At 39.1% G+C, this 23,434-nt stretch overlaps 2 protein-coding genes across 2 annotated transcripts; both read left to right on the forward strand.

The window, feature by feature from the left end:
• The first annotated feature begins 224 nt into the window (after positions 1 to 224).
• spp1 (secreted phosphoprotein 1) lies at positions 225 to 7,089 on the forward strand. Its single transcript, XM_061293986.1, has 9 exons — positions 225 to 357; positions 1,113 to 1,182; positions 1,439 to 1,483; positions 1,556 to 1,630; positions 1,717 to 1,782; positions 1,864 to 2,028; positions 2,247 to 2,567; positions 3,769 to 4,056; positions 6,024 to 7,089. The coding sequence occupies exons 2-9, from the start codon at positions 1,129 to 1,131 to the stop codon at positions 6,990 to 6,992; spliced, it is 1,983 nt and encodes a 660-aa protein (XP_061149970.1). The 5' UTR covers positions 225 to 357; positions 1,113 to 1,128; the 3' UTR covers positions 6,993 to 7,089.
• Positions 7,090 to 19,145: 12,056 nt separating this feature from the next.
• Positions 19,146 to 21,785, forward strand: LOC133163482 (uncharacterized). Its single transcript, XM_061293428.1, has 3 exons — positions 19,146 to 19,261; positions 19,741 to 20,093; positions 21,036 to 21,785. Exons 2-3 carry the CDS (start codon positions 19,816 to 19,818, stop codon positions 21,466 to 21,468), a joined length of 711 nt encoding a protein of 236 aa, XP_061149412.1. The 5' UTR covers positions 19,146 to 19,261; positions 19,741 to 19,815; the 3' UTR covers positions 21,469 to 21,785.
• Positions 21,786 to 23,434: the final 1,649 nt, after the last annotated feature.

Raw genomic sequence — 23,434 nt, forward strand, 5'->3', positions numbered from 1 at the left:
CCTCAGTCAGACATTTTTCTGTCTGTCAGGAAGTTGAGTCATTGTCACAGCTCTTGTTTTTAAATTTACATCATGATAGGGCCTTTTCTTGGATTAATTTAATTCTTTGTGTGTGTATGTGTGTTAGCCCCCACACCACAAACCAAAGGAAGAGTGGGGGAGACAGACAAGAGGTGGACCATGGAGCGGTTAACCTCATGACATCAGAGTCTCGGCCCTGATTGGCTGCTGACAGAAGCATGCAGATAAAAAGGGCAGCGGGGAGACTGCAATAGCATCACGGCAGCACACAGCATCCAGGGAACATACTACGATCAAACCTCACCAGTGTCCACTCTTCCTGCTACTCCAAACAAGGTTAGTATATGTTCATTATATATGAATAACAAAATGGAGTGTTTGGGAAGGACTGTGGTTTGATGGAGCTAATAATTATTTGCAATGTTTTGCTTTTAATAGCTGCAAGAACATGTAATGTAAAACATCTGGAATGTAGTCGTAGGATTAGTCGAAGTGAATTACATGTTACTAGATAATTGTACTCCAGCAAATAGTTGTGAATAGTTGGGTAAATTTTATTTGAGCATTTTACAGTTACAAATTCCCAAATAATTCCCCAAATATTCATTTTCATTTATGCAAGATGCTGGGGGATGCGGGGCAGTACACCTGATTTTCCCCATCCAACATCTTTAGGGGAAGTAAAGAGAATTGATCAACAGCAGTGTCTTGCTTTTGAGACGGAGTGGTAGAAAATCCCTTCGACTTGTTGGAAAGCCAAAAAAAAACATGAGTTTGGGCTAAGCGGCAACAGATTACTAGGCATGGTTTTGGAATGAGATGTTAGTTTTTGCTCTGTATGTCTGCTTGGGTGGGTGTAGTGCTTGGCCGTTCAGTTGTTCCCATAATTTCGGGTCTTGTGGCAGATGCAATTTAATTTGAACTTGCAATTTAACTCTTTACATGATGTATTTTGAACATTGCTAGAAATTACATAGCCAACAGAGAGTCAAGCCCAAAATTCATCACCCCCCTGGAGTTATTATTTTAAAACTCTATTTTGTTGTTTCAATTCAACATGAGTGCTTTATATTTTTCTTTTGTTCTCCTAGACACCAAACAGACACGATGAAAGTGGCATTTGTATTTGTTCTGCTCTTTGCTGCGGTTCTCTGCCGACCAGTGAGTTTCCTCTTTGTTTTCTTTAAAATGCATTTCTACGTCAGGAATTAGAACCCATGTTTTCCTCTTAGTTGAGTTAAATTGTATGAAACATGACAATTACTTGATAACGGTGCGATTGCATGGATTAAGAAATACTAGAACAAACCAGCCAAACAAATTAGAGCAAAGTTCTTTATTTCTCACTTTTCATGATACCAGTTCAACATTACAAATATAGTGTGGTTTGTATTGATTGTGATTGTTTGCTTCTCAGGCAAAAAAATATTCTGACAGTTCGGCGGAGAGTTCTGAAGAAGTGGTGGGTGTAAAGTCGGACAGTCATACAGAGAGACAGTGCAACCTCCACGTTGATTGTTTATATTGTCCACAGGTCAGACGATCTGGAGCGTCACTCTTCAGGAAAAAGATGGCCCAATTGACTCGCTTCCATGTGTCACCATTCAGGGTACAACATTTCTGCAATTCAAACTAAATTGGACAATGTTTACTTAAATCAAACATTGGAACTCATCAGTACGAATGTCTTAACAGTTGTTCCAGAATTTTTTAGCACCTGTTGCTATGGGTTCAGATGAGAGCACAGATGGTTCTAAGGAGGTAAGACATGAAGAATACAATATAGTATATAGTGTCAAGACGGTTTATTTTGTATAATTGTGAGTCTTTGGATTTCAACAGGCAGCAGTCGAGAGTCCAGCTTTAATCAACTTTGAAACTACAGATGATGCTGCAACAGACACACCCTCCGTTGACCACCAAGATGAACCAAGTAAAGACGGTGATGATGATGACAATGACGACGATGATGATGATGATGATGATGAAGAGGAATCAGAGGAGAGTGTGAGTAGTTAAAACAAATCCTGTCTTTCCCTGTCATATGGAGTTCCACAGGGTTCTATTTTGTGGCCCTTGCTGTTTTGGTGTTTGGTCACAGAGTCCCCTGTACCCTGTTGAACTAAAGCCAACAGTTTCGAACTTGCATTTTTAATTGGACAGTGCACTTGAATTGGTTGTTGTCGTTAAATCTTTTTATGTCGATATGTGATTTGGCCCTCTAGGAAAGTGAAGAGGAAGACGAAGAAGAGAGCTCAGAGTCGGGGGAGTCTTCCACTGTTGCTCCCGAGACAGTAACCCCTGTAATTGTGACCGAGGAGCCCCTGTTGCCCACCATTGTCACAGACACAGATTCGGGCCGCGGTGACAGCATGGGAAGATACCCCAGCGAGTACAAGAGCTATGTCTACGCGGAGGAGAAGACCTACCACAAGGCTCCTTCATCTTACAAGTCCTATGAATATGTTGACACAGGCAAAAAATCAGGCTATGACATGCCCATTGGCAATGAGGTGGAGAAGTCACCAGAGGTGTACAACAATGAGGTCAGTTATTATTATTATTATTTTTTTTGCATATTGTTTTTGTGGACATTCAGGTCTGACTCATTTCAGATTTAAGGGGAAAAACAATCAAAGCATAAATTATACATCTTCATAAAAAAACAAGAGCAACAAAAAAAAAAAAAAAAACCTTTGTGGCAAGGGGGATAATTCATTCCCCATTCGGTTGGTTATATCGGTGGTGGTTATATTTGCAAGGCCTCAATATTCTGCAAGCTCCGACTATGTTTTTGTGGTGTAAGACGTGAAGCTTTTTCCCAGTCAAAATTTTTTTGTACTGTGATCAGTCAACAGAATATCAGTGTCACATTGGAAACACACAGAGACACAAAGCGTGTCTCAATATTAGTTGTTTTTTATTTTTGTTTCAGAGGTAGCTAAATGTAGCATGTAAATGTAGTATATGTAATTTCAGTGACTGGAAATCCTTTGATTTAACACCAGTTTATACAACATAAAACTTTGCCAAGACCAAGACCACCATCGATGTTGCGTGTGCTCTGCAAAACCAAAATAAGCCAATATTGCAAAAACTGTAATGCCCCGGGTGCAAGCTTTCAAAGGAAGAAAACAAAATACAGTAGTTGAAAAACTCAGGGGCATAATTTAAGAAAATCCAAATTACAGACTTTCAACTGGCGCCTTGACATTGCCAGTTGGATTATTCCCCTCTTTAAATGAGTCCTGGTCCATCTGGCAGTAGCCAGTCTTGAGGTGTCCTGAATTGGACTACTACTCCGTCTAAGCCTGCATGTTTGCGTTAAATCTTTAAGTAAACATAGAGATTTAAATATAATGTGACATTTTACACACGCTGACCCTGATGGCTCACTTATATATGGCAACATAAAATCCAAAGGCCTTAAGTATAGGTTAATCAAAAAATTTAAAAAAACAGATATCCTATCCATTTTTACACACAGCATGTAAAGCAGAAAATAGCCTACAGGAAATACAGTCCTGAAATTAAAGCCACTGCCTTTCAGTGAACCATTGGCAGCCCAAAGCGACACTAAATCTTTAGTTTAGTCAATCCAATGATGTCTGTCAAATTCTGGCAGCCTCTGTGTACAGTGTTCCTTTCAATACCATAAATGTTTACTAAAGTATACCTTGCACCAAAGTCTTGTCTTTATTTTGTAACTGTAAAGCTGTAATAAAGCCTTCCATCTCTTTGTTTCAGATTTACCAGGAGCACTCTGACGTACTGGAGGAGGACAGCAGCACTCCTGAGAACCAGGAAGTTCTTCCAGTAGAGGAGGAGGAGAACGATGGCACAAACGATAGCGGAAGCTCCACAGATGTGGAGGAAGAAGAAGAGTCTGAACACGAGCAGAGCAGCGAGGAGGCTACATCCACACCCGGGGCTGCTGACAGCGATTCTGACGAGAGTGACAGCATGGAAAGTGACTCAGATGAGCAGGAGATGAGCCCCGAAACCACTGACATGCCCGCGGTCATCACTGCCAAATAAGTCGTCCAGAAACTCAGGTGGTGTCCCTCATAACGGTATAAGGGGTTCATGGCCTATTCTAGTTCATCTGTCCACTTTGGAGACACCTTCTACGGGTGGAACCAAGAGAACCAATGTCAATTATTGACTGAGTTCGGAAAATATTTTTGAGCTAATTGGCACATTATTTATCAGATTCAAACAGGTTCTGTTGAATTTTGAATGAAAAGATCCAAAATTGTAAATGATGACAAAAAAAGATTAATCAGGAGGAAAATATTTGACTTAGCGCAGCAGGAAATAAATCAAAATCCAAGGGGCGCATTCAAGGTAACATGAACTTGCATGCAAATATGGGTCATCAGTTCAAAAGCATTATGACTTTGCCATATATTTGCCTCATGTGGGCTGAAAATTGTTGCTTGCTACATTATAACATCTGCTGGTGTCTTCAATTCTTTACATGACATGTGGCTGCACCCCATGTCGATTGTAATGTATAATTTTGTACCATTTCTAAAATATAAATAAAAATATTTTAATTAAATCCACCCTGCGTATGACTTATTTTGCTCCAAATGGTAAGATTAATTATTTTTTTTGCTGACATAGAGCATATCGAATCATTAGATTGATGAATAAAGAGATCATGAACGACTTCCAATAAAAATTGATTACCAATTGGAAATGAAAAAAAAAAGTGACATCATCAGCTCAAAACGAACAATCTCAACCATGAGTGGGTTGCCAACCTTTTTGGTTTTGTGTACCTCGAAGATTTTCGGCATACCACGAATACCCCAAAAGTAGAATGTAACACAACTGATAAAACGAAAGTCATTTCATTTTGTCTCCTCAATTTAAACATTTAATTCTCCAGCATTGCCTTGTTTTTAAATAAAATCATAAATTAAATCAATATTGTCTTGAAAGTAATATAATTTGAAAACCTCTAAATAAATAATAAACAAATTTTTTTGTATATCTTTTTTGCAACTTTTACTACAAAAAACAGAGATCCTTTAAATAAGGCATTTAACTTCCAATATCACAAACAAAACGAAAATAATATTCAACCCCACAATCAAAGTTTTACTTTCTTTTTATGAGTCATACCTATACGATAACAGATTTGCATGTAACATTTGCTTACACACAATTAAAAATTGGATGTCTGGATGTGTCTTTAATTCATGACTTCTCCCACTAGATGTCATTAGACACTTTGAAAACTACTATCCTGCATTACACTGAGCAGACACAATTTAAGGGCACATCTGCACAATCAATTCTCTAATGATTTGCCATTATTGCAATAGAGAGAGAGGATTTTTGATCCAGTAGTTTTTTTTTCTCAGTTTGATCTGAGCTTGTGTTGAAGAGTACTACCTAATGAAGTGTCCGGCAAGTGTACAGAATTCAAAGTTCTTGTTTGATGTCGTAATCAATGCGAGCACTGTAAAGTACACATGTCAAAAAATAAATATCTTTACCAATGCAAAATTGATGTACTATGCCAGTCTAACTATACCGGCTCTTGTGAGGATGTTGCAAATGTGCCTGAGTCTTAGACCAGTGTGTGCTTTCATTTTTTTCATCACATGCATTGTGTAAGTGACCTAGTTTTGTTGTTGTGACAAAACAAACATGGCGACATTTTTTTAAATATATATTGTTTTTATGAACACAACATTTATTTTTGGTACTTTAGATGTACATATGTACATCTGATGGTATATGTGAAAACAGTGGCAATACATCTTATTCATTAGAACAATTGATATAAATAAATAATAAGTAGAAATAACATTATTATCCTGATTTGTTGGCAGCTTTAACACAATATGTTTGTTCTAAAACACAATGATTCCAATCAATTTTGAGTCCAGAATCATACCATTTTTAATTATTGTATATATTTTTTGTTTCGCGTGCTCCATGTTCAGTTGTCTCCTCTTCTTTCAGTGATGTGAGCCTCTGTGGAGACACCATTGCTTCCGGTCACATCTCCAGCAGTTGTGGTCGTCCCTGGCTCATTTGAGCTTGAGGTGTCGGGTTTGGGTGTTGGGGTGTTTCTGTCTTCTGCGGTCTTCATGTTGGGATCTGTGACAGGAACCTCCTTAGAGGATTCCTCAGAGAACTCCTCGGAAGACTCTTCAGATGATTCCATGGAAGACTCCTCAGATGATTCCATGGAAGACTCCTCAGAAGATTCCTCGAAAGATTCCTCAGAGGAAGGCTCAGTGGATCCCTCAGAAGATTTGTTCGGTGTCTCCTCAGAGGATTCTTCAGATGACTCCTCAGAGGATTCTTCAGATGACTCCTCAGAGGATTCTTCAGATGACTCCTCAGGGGATTCTTCAGATGACTCCTCAGGGGATTCTTCAGATGACTCCTTAGAAGATTCCTCGGAAGATTCCTCAGAGGATTCTTCAGATGACTCCTCAGAGGATTCTTCAGATGACTCCTCAGGGGATTCTTCAGATGACTCCTCAGGGGATTCTTCAGATGACTCCTTAGAAGATTCCTCGGAAGATTCCTCAGAGGAAGGCTCAGTGGATCCCTCAGAAGATTTGTTCGGTGTCTCCTCAGAGGATTCTTCAGATGACTCCTCAGAGGATTCTCCAGATGACTCCTCAGAGGATTCTTCAGATGACTCCTCAGGGGATTCTTCAGATGACTCCTCAGAAGATTCCTCGGAAGATTCCTCAGCGGAAGGCTCAGTGGATCCGTCAGAAGATTTGTTCGGTGTCTCCTCAGAGGATTCTTCAGATGACTCCTCAGAGGATTCTTCAGATGACTCCTCAGAGGATTCTTCAGATGACTCCTCACGGGATTCTTCAGATGACTCCTCTAAAAATTGTGGCTGTGGCATCTTGGACGACACCTCAATGGATTTCTCGGACGACTCACTGTCGGATGCGACTCTAGACTCTAATGAGTCACGTGACTGAGCTGACTCGGAAGAAGAACTCAAGTTGTCCATAGCCAGTAATTCTTGTTTGTGATTATTTTCAGGAATCTCAGCATCCTGATGCCAGTTCTCATCAACCTTTAGGGAGAACATGACCAATCACCATTTTACAAATGCTAAGACAGCACATATTCACAATCATTCGTTAACATAGTATATTGGTTTTACACTTCCATTTATGATTCAAACAATAATATAAAATTATACTAGGTATATAAAATGCATCAAATAATGGTATCAAGTCTGGTATTTGTGTAAAAAAACCAAACACACACAGGTGAGTGAGCAGTACAAGAATGCAGCCTTACTGGTTTAGCAGATGCTGCAGCAAGAAGTACAACAATCAGTGAAAATGTTGGAAGATTCATCTTTAATTGGTTCCTGCAAATAAAAGTAAAGTTACAAAATCATAGTACCGTATTTTCCGCCCTATAAGGCGCACCTAAAAACCTAAGATTTTCTCAAAAACCAACAGTGCGCCTTATAGTCCGGTGCGCCTTATATATGGACCAAATTCCTAAATTTAAGCTGGCCCAAAGCATTGTGTCATGAAATCAATCATAAATGGCCCGCTGAAGACTATGAATCATGAATCAAAAAGACTATGGATCATTATGTTATGATTATAAAGTAATTTGTTCCGTCTGAAGTTGAAATAAAAAAGCTAAAATGGAGAATGATTTGATTTGGATTAAAAATCTGACATGATGCATTAATGGTGCGCCTTATAGTCCGGTGCGCCTTATATAAGGATAAAGTTTTAAAATGGGCCATTCATTGAAGGTGCGCCTTATAGCCCGGTGCGCCTTATAGGCCGGAAAATACGGTACATATGACCAAAAACCATCATAAAACAATGCCGGACTTGTATAAAAAAATGTCACTACAGGAGTTTTAAGAAATATATATTACAAATAATAATCAATTGTAATAGATTTACCTTTTTTCCCTATGATACCAGAACAGCACCTAGATATTTCAGTTCTCTGAGACCTCTGTGTTGAGTCCAAAAAGATGTGGGAGTGTCATTTGAGATGATCTGATGCTTAAGTATGCTGTGCAGAGAGGCTGGGCAGGACTATTGTGCGATTTGTGGACAGGATTGAGTAAGACTAGGTTACCTGCAGCCAGGGAGCAGAGGAGGAGCGAGAAAGCCCGGACAACACAAAATGTAGATTTGGTTTTTCAGTTGCACTTGGCAGATTTTCTGGTTCAGGATAATGCCATGCGCTTCAGTAAACATCTGAATACTAAAGTATGATTGTATGATTTGAAATGACCTAACTGGAATTTGTGTGGAAGGTTTTGTGACCTTGTGGATGGCATCTGCATAGAATATTGTGTTATAAGTGAACTTTTAAATGGTAATATAAAGACATTGTTGGATTATTTCATTTTTTGCTTTAACACTTTGTTGTTCAATTGTGACTTTCATACGTATGTGCATTGAGAAATGTATTATGGAAAATGGAATATAGTAAGAGCATGTATGTTGCAGGTATGCATGTATTTTGGCCATATTTGAAATTTCTTTCATACATCTGGTTAGTGTGTGATGCTATGCTGCTCACAGTACAACTCATGAAAAAATTACCGTATTTTCTGGACTATAAGTCGCTACTTTTTGCATTACTTTTGAATCCTCGGGCTTAAAGTCCAGTGCGGCTTATTTATGGATTTTTCACGATTTTTATGATACTGTATGATTAGTGCATATTCTGTTATATATGGAAATTAAATGTTATAGTACAGAAATGAAGGTAGTTAAAAACCAAGATGCTCATGCCTGAATTCCATCCATCCATTTTGGGGTTAAATTAAATTGATTAGTTCTCCCTGTAGTATCTAAATTACTCTTGCTAAGACAATCTGGACGATGCACACCTCATGGGAGCAGTTTGGGGAAGGCCCTTTACTGTTGTATTCCATGTCCCAGCACTAAAAGTGAATTATGTCATTGTTTTTCATTTCTCTGTATGAAATTCTTAATTGGGCATTTGATTTGTTCGAAATAAGTGGATTAATATGGGAAAAGCAAGTAGCAACTAATGTTTGCCTTCTTTGTTTGCTGTCGTGCAGATATTCCATAAGGCTTCTGAGAAAGTCAGCAGTGGGTGTTTGGCAGAGGATGATAGTCGGATTTTAGTGCTTTTGGCTCGGCTGATCTGATAACTGTGAAGTTTGTCATGGCGACGATGTAACCGGGGTACTGTATGAAACATAGTGTTTGATGAAATGAAGAATTTATTCATCATTTAGGCAGACTGAGTGGCAGCCTGTGGAATTTTACAGGGGAGTAAGAGTTTGATAAGTGTGTATGTCTACGTCTGTGTGACACAACTGTGTTACTCCAATAGTGAAGTCACGACTGAAACGTTCCTCTTCCTGTTGCTTCAGCGTGAATCATAAAGAGGATATCATTAAAGAACTTTCAAGGGACACAAAGTCACAAAATAGTTGTGTGCAATGTACTATATGGGTTCATATCTTATTGTTAGGGATGCAGCAGTAGGGTCTGCGACATGGAAAATATAACAGCCTTGCGAGTTAACAGCTAACAGTTAACTTTTCATTCTAAAGAAAACGCACACACCACCATGAATGTTGTTGTAGTCCAATGTAGGACTATAACTAACGTTTGATAGAATAAATTAAAATCTGACAAGGTCTCCAACTTATTAATTTCATAAAACGATTAATTGTTGCTCCTCTATCCCAATGTGCATTGACGTGAGAATGAAAATATTTAAGGGGCCATGGATTTCCCAGTTCTATAAAACTCACTAACTCCTCACGTGGATGACAAAGAAACAACAAATCCAATACTATGGCATTCAATACTATTAAAGTCACAAAAAATCTACCCGTAATATATATATATAAGACATGAAATTTATTGTTATCATAGCAAACACAGCAACTAAACACAGAATCTTTAAAAGTTCAGACTCTGATTGATTGTAAATGTGTTTGTTAATCATACAGGTAATGTAGTATTTGGCAGAGTATCAAATGATCTAAGGATACTGCATCAGTAAAAAATGAAATGAAAACTGTATGTATGTCTAAAGAATTTCACCGAGATATGGGGTGGCCATGGCTACCATTTAGCTATGGCCCTGATATGGGCAAACTCTTTTTTTTTCTCTTTCTTCCCTCAAGGGTTTTCTTGGCAAAATCGGTTCCATGGTGACTGCAGACTTGCTTGGGTGTAACTTGTATAACAATCGACTTCTTATGACAAAAACTCATGAGCCAACAATTGACTTTTTACGACTTTTTGTTTTTGGTTGATGACGTAGGCATTGGACCACAACAATGTTCATGGTATTGTGTGTTTGAAAAAACAAACAAACAAAAAAAAAACATAAATTCCCATTATTGTTTCAAGACTCCGCCTCAGTCCTCGGCTATGAATACAGCTCTATAGTACTTGCCCAAAAGAGGTGTTTCTTTTTTTTTTACCCAACACATATGACGTCTGGGTTTACGTGCAAAGTGTTGTGCAAAGTTGGCAGTAGGTGAACCATTGTCATCCTCATGAACAAACAGACAATCTGTACACATCACATTTTGAACATAATTACTTCCTCTTGCCTAATTCACATGTCATGCTCCCTGTCACAAGTCTCTGCAAACTAAAAAATCTTTAATTTCATCTATTATATTGATATTTATTACATTGATTATAATGTGGTTAATATTTGGTTAATAAATGTGGTTAATAAATTACATACAGTTACTTGCCACTTTCTTTTTGTCTTTTGCAAATAAAGCACTCTTTACAGTACCTACATATCATGATGGGTTCTTTCCCACTACTTGATGAAATAGATTTAATCATGTTGAGATTAGTAACTTATTTGAATAATTATGGTTTTCTCAAATAAATTCCCACAGTGAACACAGAAATACCTTTAATCTGACAAACGTGAAAATTAACCAATAAAAATTAAACATTACATTTATTATTTCAAACACATGAAACAGGCCAGAGGAAAAAATATTTAGAGTACTTTTTTTTTTAACTAAAAAATTGTTTAGACGTTTTCTCAGAGGTATACAGGATCCAGCTGGATCGATCTGAAATAATCAGTTCCGCTGGTATCGCAAAAATAGAATTTGGTGATGAGTGACATCTAGTGAAAAGAAAAGGGAAAAAGATTTCGATGAGGTGTAGCAGGAGAGAGAGAGAGAGAGAGAGAGAGAGAGAGAGAGAGAGAGAGAGAGAGAGAGAGAGAGAGAGAGAGAGAGAGAGAGAGAGAGAGAGAGAGAGAGAGAGAGAGAGAGAGAGAGAGAGAGAGAGAGAGAGAGAGAGAGAGAGAGAGAGAGAGAGAGAGAGAGAGAGAGAGAGAGAGAGAGAGCACAAATATTAGGAGAATGAAAGGGGAAATTACATCAATAATAAAGACAGTGACTGGCAGTTTTGTATTCATAACATCAGCCAACAGAGGGCAGCACGCCCATTCAAAGCATTACAATTGCATTTGTCAGAGCTCATAAGGCAGAGTGACTCTATCCATGTCGAGCACATTCTTTACCAATCCTTTCTTTTTACCTACTCCATTTATCTTCTCCTTCTCACCATAGCAAAATAATTTGAAACCCGGGAAGACTTGTTACCTTGCCACCTGGTCTAATCCTAACCCTAATCCATCGTTTTAACTAAATCTCAAATCTGATTCCCTTACTGGCACAAACCTCTGCCTTCAATTTGAGATGACCTGTGCATTATACATATGTATATTTGTACATATATATTATGTAGGTTAGAATTGACTAGATTATGATGAAGTCCATCCATCCATCCATCCATCCATCCATTTTCTGTACCGCTTAGTCCCCACTGGGGTCGCGGGCGTGCTGGAGCCTATTGGGCAGTAGGCGGGGGACACCCTGAACCGGTTGCCAGCCAATCGCAGGGCACACAGAGACAAACAACCATTTGCACTCGCACTCACACCTAGGGACAATTTGGAGTGCTCAATCGGCCTACCAAGCATGTTTTTGGGACGTGGGAGGAAACCGGAGTGCCCGGAGAAAACCCACGCGGGCCCGGGGAGACATGCAAACTCCACACAGGGAGGGCCGGAGGTGGAATCAAACCCGCACCCTCCTAACTGTGAGGCGGACGTGCTACCCAAGTGCTCCACCGAGCCGCCCTTATGATGAAATCGTCCCAAAAAAATATAATTTTAGTACCGTATTTTCCAGACTATAATGCGCACCGGACTATAAGGCGGACCTTCAATGAATGGCCCATTTTAAAACTTTGTCCTTATGTAAGGCGCACCGGACTATAAGGCGCACCATTAATGCATCATGTCAGATTTTTAATCCAAATCAAATCATTCTCCATTTTATTTTTTTTATTTCAACTTCAGACGCAACAAATTACTTTATAATGATCCAGTCTTTTTGATTCATGATTCATAGTCTTCAGCGGGCCACTTATGATTGATTTCATGACACAATGCTTCGAGCCAGTTTAAATTTAGGAATTTGGTCGATATATAAGGCGCACCGGACTATAAGGTGCACTGTTGGCCTGTGAGAAAATTTTAGGTTTTTAGGTGCGCCTTATAGTCCGGAAAATACGGTAGTATCATCCGGAAAATGATATTGCGTCAATTTCTCATTAAAGGACGGTGGATGTTTGTTTCACAGACCGTCAGTTTCTCTTTTCATTTGCCCTCAATTGTGGACAAACAATTGAATCCAAAATTGCAACTGTCTTCAGACATCAGAGCTTGTGCAGACACTATCTGAAATGACAATCATTTTAGCGCATCCTTTAAGAATTTGAACTCAATCAAAGGCGATACCGAAGGGCATATCAATGCTGACGAGCTGCCTGCTCAAGTCCCCCTCTTCTTCCTCCTCCTGCTGATTGCAGCTATCAGCGGCTGCGTGGGCAAGACATTGCCTGATAACGCTCCTCTTTCAAATGAGTACATGGGCTATGAGTTGTGATGTCCCTCGGCCGGTGGGTGTCATTGCAAAAATGCTCTGATGTCTAAGTACATATTGAGGTGGAATTTCAAATGTAGTGTCTTGTAGTATGCAATTTACTGTTACCTATTTGCCCTTCAGGTTTTGTCTTATTTACGTCAATTTTGTTTTCCAAACGAAACACTTGGACATTCGATGTATGTCTACATGATGTGAACCTGAGCCAATATTGTTGAAGCATCTATTTCAAACTAGAAATTCAGATTTAAAAACAAAAAAAAACGTGACAACCACTGAAAGCACCACACAGGTAGGTATATTTGTTAGCTGCCTCACAATTCTGAGGTTTAAATCTATTTTTTTTTGCAAGGACTTTGGCTTCCTCCTTTATCCCTCAATCACATCACCCAGATTAGCATAAACAGCACGCATGGAGTGACTGCCACTTTTTTCTTTTAAAAGTTTTGTTGTCCTAAATGACACAGGTAATCATCGCCAATGTCACAAAGCTTTTTTAGCAAATTCCTTTCAAGGTGATGTCACATAGAACTGGGCTCTGGGGCCGTGAAGGGGAAAATTGTTTTCCCTGAGGCCTTGGAATGAGTAGCTTGAGGAAAATATAGAAAGTAACAACTAGAATATTTAATGTTCATAATGGACCAAAGGTAAATATTCAATTCTGTCAACCGTCTAACAGTATTTTTCTTCATTGCTGCTTTGGTTACAACAGTGCTTAATTTTAAATTAGTGTCCTTGGCAAGCAGAACAATGTATGTAAAATGTATACGACATCGTGGAGCTCTAATACACAATATTTTGACTTATTTGGATGAGCTTGTTAAATACTGGGTACTTTGAATGATTATGGAGTGGATTTAGTGATCAACACAGATTGTTTGCTTGTCTATGGTATTGGCTAACTTGGTTTGGTGCTTACCAAATTCCTTTCTGTGCTTGTATTGCAGACAGTTCACACCTTGTTATGATCATGGCACATACAATTGCCTGACCTTTGGAATACACAAGTGGTAGTTACTCTGGCTGTGTCTCCCATTAAAGAACAGGAGTTGCATCAGTCGAACGTCACACTTACGATTGCATACACCAGCTTTGAAGGAGAACCAATTACGCCCAAGTTCAATTTCAGTCATCAAAATGGAAAAATTGGATGCAAGCGGTGACAGCAATGGTGAGACCGGTTCGCTCATCTCCCCGCCCAGTAAATCCTCAAGATCTGCAACACATCCCACTGTTAGTTCTTCCAAAGGCTCTTTGAGTAGGTCATGCGCCTCATCCAGAGCCAGAGTGGCGGCAGCATTCGCTAAGGCTGAAGCTCAAGCCGCAAAAGCCAGATTAGCCTACGTTGAGGAAGAAATAAATATTAGAATTGAAAAAGCCCGTTTGGAGGCAAGCTTAGGTCTTCTTCTTCAGCGAAAAGAAGCTGATGCAGCTATAGCTAACGCAGATATGATGGAGTCTGTTGTTGCTTGCTTTAGCATGGAAGAACAAGAAAAAGAAGATCTGGGATTCCTCCCTATTCAGACTACCCCAGAGCAGAAAGTGACTGAATATATAAATAAACAACAAAGCGAAGCGGAACTCACTCATATAGAAAGTAATTCCTTTTCCCAGCATTATGATGTCATACCAGATCAGGAGAAACAAACTGGCTCTCCACTACCAGTCTTCACACCCCTTCATATCCAACAAGAACCCAGTCAGTATCCGTATGTGCCACATGACAGAGAGCAAGCAAAAACTGTAAACCAGCAAGATGCTTTCCATGGTATACCGCAAGCACAGCAGAAGTTAAACCATTACAACATTAACATTGCAACCAGTGACCTTGCCAGGTTCCTCACAAAGATCCAGCTGGTGATGGGAGCGCTGGCTAAATTTGATGACAAACCAGAAAGTTATCTTAGCTGGAAGGTCACATTCCAGACGACCATCGCTGACGTTGGTCTAACGGCGGATGAAGAAATAAACCTCCTCATCAAGTGGCTTGGCCCTGAATCATCTCAACATGCAACAAGGGTCAAAGCGATTCATTTTAGGCACCCCTCTGTTGCTCTGGGAATGATCTGGACCAGACTTGAAGAAGTCTATGGCTTGCCAGAAGCTATTGAAAACTCCTTGTTTTCCAGAATAGAGAAATTCCCAAAATTGTCTCGTAATGACTCTCCCAAACTCCAGGAGCTCTCAGACCTCATCAGTGAATTGGAAGCTGCAAAGCAAGATGGGCACTTCCCTGGTTTAACTTATTTTGACACAGCCAGAGGAGTGGGTCAAATTGTGGAGAAGCTGCCCTTCTATCTTCAAGAAAAATGGCTTATGGTCGGGTCAAACTACAAAAAAGATTACGGTGTTACATTCCCACCCTTCTTCTTCTTTTGTGAGTTTATAAAAGGACAAGCCAAAATGAGGAGTGACCCAAGCTTCACTATCTCAGCTTTCACAGCAGGCCAATTTCACTGCCACACACAGAAAAGGAAAGCACGCAAGCATGCACGCAAATGAAAAGCGACTAAATACAAGACACCATAAGTTAAATTTATCCTAAATAATACAGACTGTTAACATATGTTGTCTAATGACTTAGGTAACTTAATTAAATCCTTACCTAATGGCATTCTGTGCTTGTTTTGCGGTTTCTCAACTTTTTGTATGACAACAAATCTTGTCAATTATGAGAATTGTTGTTACTTGGAGGAAGTAACTCAAAGTGTTTAGTTGTCTTTTGTTTCCATTACATAGTGACATTGGGTGCAACAACAGGGCGCGATACCCTGGAGATTTTTTTTTTTTTTTTTTTTTTTTGCTGTATTGTACTAGAATAAAATGTCATCACACATCCACTACAGTAGGTGGCAGCAGTACCATCATTATTGTCTTTTGTTTTCTTTTTAGGCAAATTCTTTGTCGTGTTTTCTGATTTTCATTCAAGTCATTTGGTCATCAATATGAGAATATGGCTCCATTTTAGCTTAATAAGCAAATAAAAATGTTGCAATGTTGATATTTGATTATGCAGACTCAATTAGATTGATTGGTGGGTAAGCATATATCTCAACCTGTGCCTGTGTGTTGTATACGTGTGTGTACTCTGTCGACTTTCTAAAAAAAATTCAGACCCATTTTTTCCACAATAAAGGCACTGATTCTGCGAACAGACAAACATCAAACTTTGAGAGCTATTACCAAATATACTGTCATTTAGATGGTTCTGTATATGTGGATGAAATTACTGGCAACAAAGACTGACCTTATTTAGAATGTAAATGGTTGAGAGTATATTTGTGCTCTGTGTGAGCCAATGGTGCTTGAGAGTGTTTTCTCTTTTGATACAGAGGCGCATTAAACAACAGCACCAATTTCCGCTCTAGCAACCCGATGATTGCCATCAAGAGTGCACAGACGTTCTACCCCCGACTATTAAGCATTCAAGCTCAGCTCTGTGTGCTATCTGTTGACAGAGGGGTCACAGCTTGGTGGTCAGACGGGAACTTTTGAGAAACGTCTCAAATATAAACAAAACATTAAGAGCAGGGGTGTCAAACTCAGACCCGCGGGTCAAATTTGCCCCACTGTTTAATTATATTTGGCTCGCCGAGTCCATCAATGTGCAACGACTTGGTCAAAGTGTGGTCACTTTTAAAAACAGAGATGTTGCTAGTAATTTTTATTAGCATTCATCTTTTTTTCTAGTTTCTGATTTCAAAACTAGTTATCTATCAGTTTGTTGTGTAGCCTATCCCGTATATAATATGAGACGTTATTTGGGTTGACGGTCATAATGTCCCTCAGAAGAAAACTGACTACGATGCGGCCCGTGACAAAAATGAGTTTGACACCCCTGATTTTTTTTTTTTGACCATGTCCTTGACTCCCACAAATACCCGTCCTGCTCTGTTTTTTTTCATAGGCTTTGCCTGTTTAATCATCCAGCCAAATAATTATACAAAATGGTGAGAGAAAGTGAATAAATTCCTTCATTTGGTCTCTGTGGTTATGTTTGGTTAGTCTTAGAACAAGCCAGTGCACCGTTCCGAGACATGCTTGGTGCGCACTGAAAATGATATCCATCAGCTTGACAGCACAACAGTGGAAATCCCAAAATGGGCGGTGAGTGTACTGTGCCGCCTCACTGAGAATGAATATGGACAGCCGAGTGACTGGGGGCAAACCCGACTGCTGGTCATCATCTGATGACCTTGTGCTGTCTGCTGTGGATAGTCGATCTGACAGTGTGAGGCCTAAGGCTGGAGACGCAAATGTGGATGTGCACATCACCAACCAGCAAACACACTTGACAGGGGTGTCAGATTTTTTGTCAGTTGGCCCACAATGACTGGAAGGCTTTGTGTAATTTGTGCATCAATTAAACAATTAGTGACCCGCAGTTTGTCGTTTTTGATGGTTCAAGGGCGATATCAAAACAATCCCAGCTAATATCCGAACGTTTGTTATGATACAAGCATAAGCCGATGCTGAAAAGCAAAATGATGGAAAATAAAAGGAAATTATTTTTTTCATTCAGGAAATTGCATATATTGAGTATGAATAAACTTTCTACCTTAAATTACCAAATTGAAGAAAGCATCTTTTATTTATTGGCGGCAAGCTTGTCCAAAGAAATAATATTAAAAAGGTCTGAATCAGAATCTTCAAATGCTAGCAGCTGGGAACATTATGAAAATCATTTTTTCTCTAGACTTTATTTTTTTTAACATTGGCATTAATTTACCATCATACGTAAGCCATCATCTGCGTCATCACCGTTCTCATTTTCACCACCATCTTAGGGAATCTGTAGTGCATCCTTATGAACAATTGTGAGTATGATTGACCATCATTGCTACTGAATGTGCCATTGCACTGATTGGATATTGTGCCGGACTTGAAAGTGATTATTCATAAGTGCAAAGCATCAGGAAACCGCACAAAAAGGGTCATCAATGACAGCTAACGAGCGCTCATGATGGCACCTTGAAGTACTCCGAAGTAAATCAAACCATCAAGTGTTTAAGACAGAGGCTCCCGTTAAAACCAACGAGAGGGAAAATATCGCTTCCATCAAGAAAAGTACTACCTCATGATAGAAATTCCGGTTCTTTTAAGGGCGCCTTCCTTCGTTAACAAATTTGCTTTAAAAACTGCAAAGTGGTCCACCATCTTACAAAATATTTCCTCAATCACGATTATTTGTATTTGAAATGATTTCACACAGGCTCAAATGGTAGCACCATAAAACATGTATTTGCTGTACTGTCAGTTTTTTAAATTACTGTTACTATAAATGTATAAACAAGAACATGGCTGTAATGTAAAAAAAAAAAAATCAGTAAGAGGAATGGAAACATTAAAAATGTTCCAAAATGTGTTTCTAATTTGCATTACCAGAATCCAAATGATATTCCTTCCTTTTATTGTCTATGGTTTTAAGCTGGAGAATTGTTCCTTGTTCCATTTTCGACTGGGTTGTCTGGGCAGGTCACCTCTCCCCTCAACCACAATTGGACTTGTGATAACGGATCTTTTAATATTACCCTCTCCAGTATCAAAGGACTGTGAAAGTACCAAGCAGGGATATTGAGTGCGAGCTAAGACTTGCTCACTTTTGGCTTGGCCCGGAATCAAAACTTATTAGACCGATAAATGAAAGCTGGACTTGCATTGAAGCAAGCCTTTTTAGTGCCAGTGTGTCATTTATTTGTTCCCTGTATAATGGCTAAATCAGATAGTAGCAAATTTTTCACACTGCCTGCCATCTGTCTGCATCTGTTGACCTCCACCAGCACTGTCACAGTTTCTCTGGACTTTGGTGGCATTGAGGCAGATGTTTATTTCCTCTTTAAATGAACATATGTTTAGTTTTGGTCCAGATAAAGTGGCATCACAAAGGTCAGACGTGTGTGTGTGTGTGTGTGTTTGACGGCTGCATCTGGCATGCTGTCCCCTGATTCAAATGAAATAAAATTTTATATCTGCATTTATTTTACAACATTGATCCTACTTTATTTTGGATGACAATTATTGTACAGTAGATACATCAAGGCGTGTGCATTTTCTAGCTCATTTAGACACACAAAGACGAAAAAAGGGGAGGAAAAAAAGACATCCTTGACTAGTTTCCTGTAACCATGGCGATAGGAAGTCATCACAGCACTCCTTCAAGGAAGTGCACTGTTTCCTGTTGTTTTTACTAGCTTCCCTCCAATTGTATGTGCCTGGAATTTTGCATTTAGTACTGGAAAGCTGCACAACCACATGGTCAGTGCCCTCGTCGTCTTTAGGGTAAGCTGAGCTTTTGTACTTTTTTCCAACCAACATTTATTAAAATCACATCTCTCATAATTTAATTTCCCTGGTTATCTAAAGCAGGGGTGTCAAACTCATTTTTTTCACAGGCCGCATTGTAGTCATAGCTTCTTTCGGAGGGCCATTATGACTGTCAACCCAAATAAATGTATGAGCACCTCATTATATCCAGTAAAAGCTACAAAAAAACCTGATATAACTTGTTTTCAAATCAGACGAGTAAAACCTGTTCAAATATTAAAAAAAAGATTAAAAGTGAAGACAATTTGCAATTGTAGTAATGACAGGAATTTGATGGACAATTTGTCTTCACGGCCCACATAAAATAATATGGCGGGCCGTATCTGGTCCCCGGGCCTTGAGTTTGACACCTGTGATCTAAAGGATAAAGCATTAATGGTGAGACCTATAGTTAAATAATAACCACAACATTTTTTCATCATTTGATTTTACAGGCTATCTGGAGCTAACCGTTGTGGACAGGATGATTTATAACAGAGTTCGTTGACTGCTGCTGAAACCTGGTAGTGATGCAGGATAGAGTTGAGGTCGCCAACAGCACTTCTCCCAAGATCCCTCCCCACCTTAAGACAGCTTTGCTGACCACCAGCCAGCCAACCCCAGTCAAAGCAGTTGTCAGAGCCAAACAAGCGATGGTGACAGCACAGCCCCCCGGCACCTTTAGCTCATCTGAAGCAGCTGGCAAATCCTGCTGGAGTTTGGATGCCAGAGTGGTGATGCTTCTAGTGACTCTAGCTGGAGCCGTCATCTTGATGCTTTTGTACAGACTCTTACAAACTCGACATAGGTGTGTATAAAATTTTCACTGCCAAATGTGAATTTCTGCTTTTGTCTGGACTGGAATGAGTAAAATAATAAATTATGTTTATAATGCACTTTACATTTAAAAAGAATCAAAGTGCTACAGAAAAATCTTTTTTTAAAAAGAAATGTCTTAAGAACTTTTTTAAAAATGCCAATCGTATAGATTCAATATGATTGTTGTACTTCTATATTATAGAAGCTGACTTTGGGCAAAATGTGGACAACAACCTGGGTTGTACATTAATTCAAAACCAAAACCAGAAATTTCAATTTCAAAGTATTTATTCAACATGAAAAAAAGTGTAGAGAAGCCAAAATACAAGATTAACCTTTTTTAACAAAACATGATTCAACAAGTGTGTATATTAACTCTTAACAAAAAGCAACAAGGATATGTGTTTGACAACAGCAGAAACATAAGCAATCAACAGACAAGACACCAAGGATCTAAATACAAGCAAAGCGATGAGACCATGAGGAACACCTGAACAAGACACGAGTAACTCAGTGAGCTGATAGATCGATAACCGGACCGGGCTAATGAGAGTAGGTGGGAACAAAGATTCAAGACCAAATCAACAAAAACACATTCACAGAGCGGAAACTACTCCTGATCACGTTTAAACTTAATCAAACTTAAAATCAAATTCATCGGCATAAATTGTATTACAATCCAAAAGTTGGCATTACAAACTCAGTGCAGTGCATCAAAATAATATTATCGGCACATATTCGTTTACTACCATCATCCACTTTTTTCCTTTGACTGAAAATGAAATAAGCTGGCATAATTTTAAGACACTAAAAGAAGGGTGGAGTCTCTCCATGCTAGTACAGTATTATCAATTTTAAAATTTTAGATACACCATTGTTTTACTTGATATTGTGTCCAAGGGGCCACATTGACTCTTGTGATGTTCCACAGGCTGAGAATGGCAAGTGCAAGACATGCTCTGGAGTATTACAGTTTCTACCATACAGGCACCTACACCTTCAAACACCCATCATCATATGAGAAGCTGTCCAATGGCAACATACCGGACACTATTCCACCTGTGCAAACTGTCGCCATAGCAACACCTGTCACCACCAGCGTACTGCCACCCCTTCCAGTGTGCCCTCCAGCCTCAATGCCACTGCCCCCAGCACCTGGCCATGCTGCAGTACCTTCCCTCCAGAAGACGCTCCCTCCACTGACTCCTCCTCTGAGGCACACCGCCGCACCGAGCCCCCACCTATCATGGGGTGCCTGCTCAGACGTGGATGTGTACTCTCGTATTGGAGCTTACAGGCCCTCCAGGCTGTCCAGCCTATCCAGCCATTCAAAGGTCATCCTTTTCGAACACTCGTCTTTCTGACCTGAGCATGTTATGTAGTCTGATTTCCTTCTTTTTCTCCATATTAAACAATAGTTGCGTCAAGTAATTAAATTACTGTATTACTCTCTCTGAAGTGTATTGTGATCAAACAGTGGTTCTTTATAGCCACAGAAGACAAAATCCTGTGGGGAAAAAAAAAATACAATGCTTGCTATTCTACTCAAACTTTGAAGTGGATGTATTTGTACAGGTTTACATTATGCATGTGTGCTTTAATGTCTTCCTTTTTTAAACACTTACGTTTTTGTGTAACTAATATTTGGGTGCGAAAATAAAATGTTTCCCATACAAGTCAACTGTTACACTCAAAAACATTTCTGTTGATTACTGAAACTGAAAACAGCTCTTCTTGCCTATCTAATAAGGTGCTGCTAAAATATTGTCAAATAACATAAAACTATCCTCATTATTTATTGTTGGCTCTTCTGGAAAGTGATATATAAATCTAACCTCTACATACGTACCGCCCTAATATTAACAGGATCTTGGAAAGTACATTTTTGTCGACAATGCTTGATTTATGATTTCTTCTCTTTAAAGTCCTTGATTCTCAGAAAGCAATCTTTACTCCTCTCGTTTCCAAACAATATTTGGCGAAAGCAAATGGCAATTATTGTCATTCCCAACAACCCTTTCAAACTGGGATGCAAATACTATGCAATTAGCGTTGATCACTTTGTTGATCAAGACAGCACAAAGAAACCAAATTTGAATGTGTAAACACGAGTATAGTTGGAAGAGACGATAAAGACTTACTGGTGAGTCAAAGTTAAAAATGGTGACATTGACTCTTGGATTATAACAAAACAAATATACAATATTCATCATATTAAAAGGGACCACACACTACAGAAAATGTTTTTCTTCCCATCAGTTCATGTCAATCTGAGGCATCAATGGCCAGTTAACTTTGCAAAGGGGATCACATGAGTAACTCACTGATAGCAAAAACCTATTTTCCAAGAGGTCAGGAAATACATATTTACTACGATATGAAAACAAAATCACACTGTTACACAATCAGCTCTTACGTACGAAGCAATCACCATCATGAATTTTTCAACTACAAATTTGAACCAATTTTAGAATTCCATTCACATTTGTTCCACCTTTCTTTACACTAGACATGAATCTGTCTGAATAAATTCCGGCAATGATGACTTACATTGTCACGGAGCGGAATGGAGCATGGTGACCAAATGCAGCTTGGACCAGGGTTTATTGGAGAAAATCAAATCATTCTGAGTTTTTTATATTTTTTATTTCACCATCAGACGCAACAAATTACTTTATAATCACAAAATAATGATCCATAGTCTTTTTGATTCATGATTCATAGTCTTCAGCGGGCCACTTATGACTGATTTCATGACACAATGCTTCGGGCCAGTTTAAATTTCGGAATTTAGTCCATATATAAGGCGCACCGGACTATAAGGCGCACTGTCGGCTTTTGGGAAAATTTTAGGTTTTTAGGTGTGCCTTATAGTCCGGAAAATACGATACATAGATTAAGAGTAGACACAGGAAGGGAGGGGCGAGCACACAGACACTGACACACATCACATCCAATAACCACAATCCATAAAACTGTAGATTTGCGTCCACTAAAATCAGGCCAATTGTGTAGGAAAGCAAAATGTTGCTAACATTAGCACCACTGCTGTCATTTCCGTTGCTTTCTGGTACATTTTTTTGGGAGTTGCTAAAGAGGTCAGAAAAGTTACTGAAAATAGCAAAAACGTCACTTGTTTGGCAACAACACAGACCCCAGTTGTAGCAATTGCTTTTAGTTAGTTTGTCTGTCCCTGTCCCAATAATAGATACATAGCAAAGATATATTTGTTTTCCTCTTATGTCGTTTAAGTAATGCTCTCCGTTTTCATCTTTCATCAGTGATGTATAAAAGTTGCAAAACACAGGAATTACATGAAAACTTGTTTCT

This window comes from Syngnathus typhle, linkage group LG12 (genome assembly GCF_033458585.1).
Source record: "Syngnathus typhle isolate RoL2023-S1 ecotype Sweden linkage group LG12, RoL_Styp_1.0, whole genome shotgun sequence".
Classification (NCBI taxonomy): Eukaryota; Metazoa; Chordata; class Actinopteri; order Syngnathiformes; family Syngnathidae; genus Syngnathus; species Syngnathus typhle.

Coding starts and splice junctions, on each gene's coding strand:
- spp1 (XM_061293986.1), top strand. CDS start 1,129: ATGAAAGTGGCATTTGTATTTGTTCTGCTCTTTGCTGCGGTTCTCTGC. Junction 1,183..1,438: donor CTGCGGTTCTCTGCCGACCA/GTGAGTTTCCTC, acceptor TTTGCTTCTCAG/GCAAAAAAATATTCTGACAG. Junction 1,631..1,716: donor TCCATGTGTCACCATTCAGG/GTACAACATTTC, acceptor ATGTCTTAACAG/TTGTTCCAGAATTTTTTAGC.
- LOC133163482 (XM_061293428.1), top strand. CDS start 19,816: ATGCAGGATAGAGTTGAGGTCGCCAACAGCACTTCTCCCAAGATCCCT. Junction 20,094..21,035: donor CTCTTACAAACTCGACATAG/GTGTGTATAAAA, acceptor GATGTTCCACAG/GCTGAGAATGGCAAGTGCAA.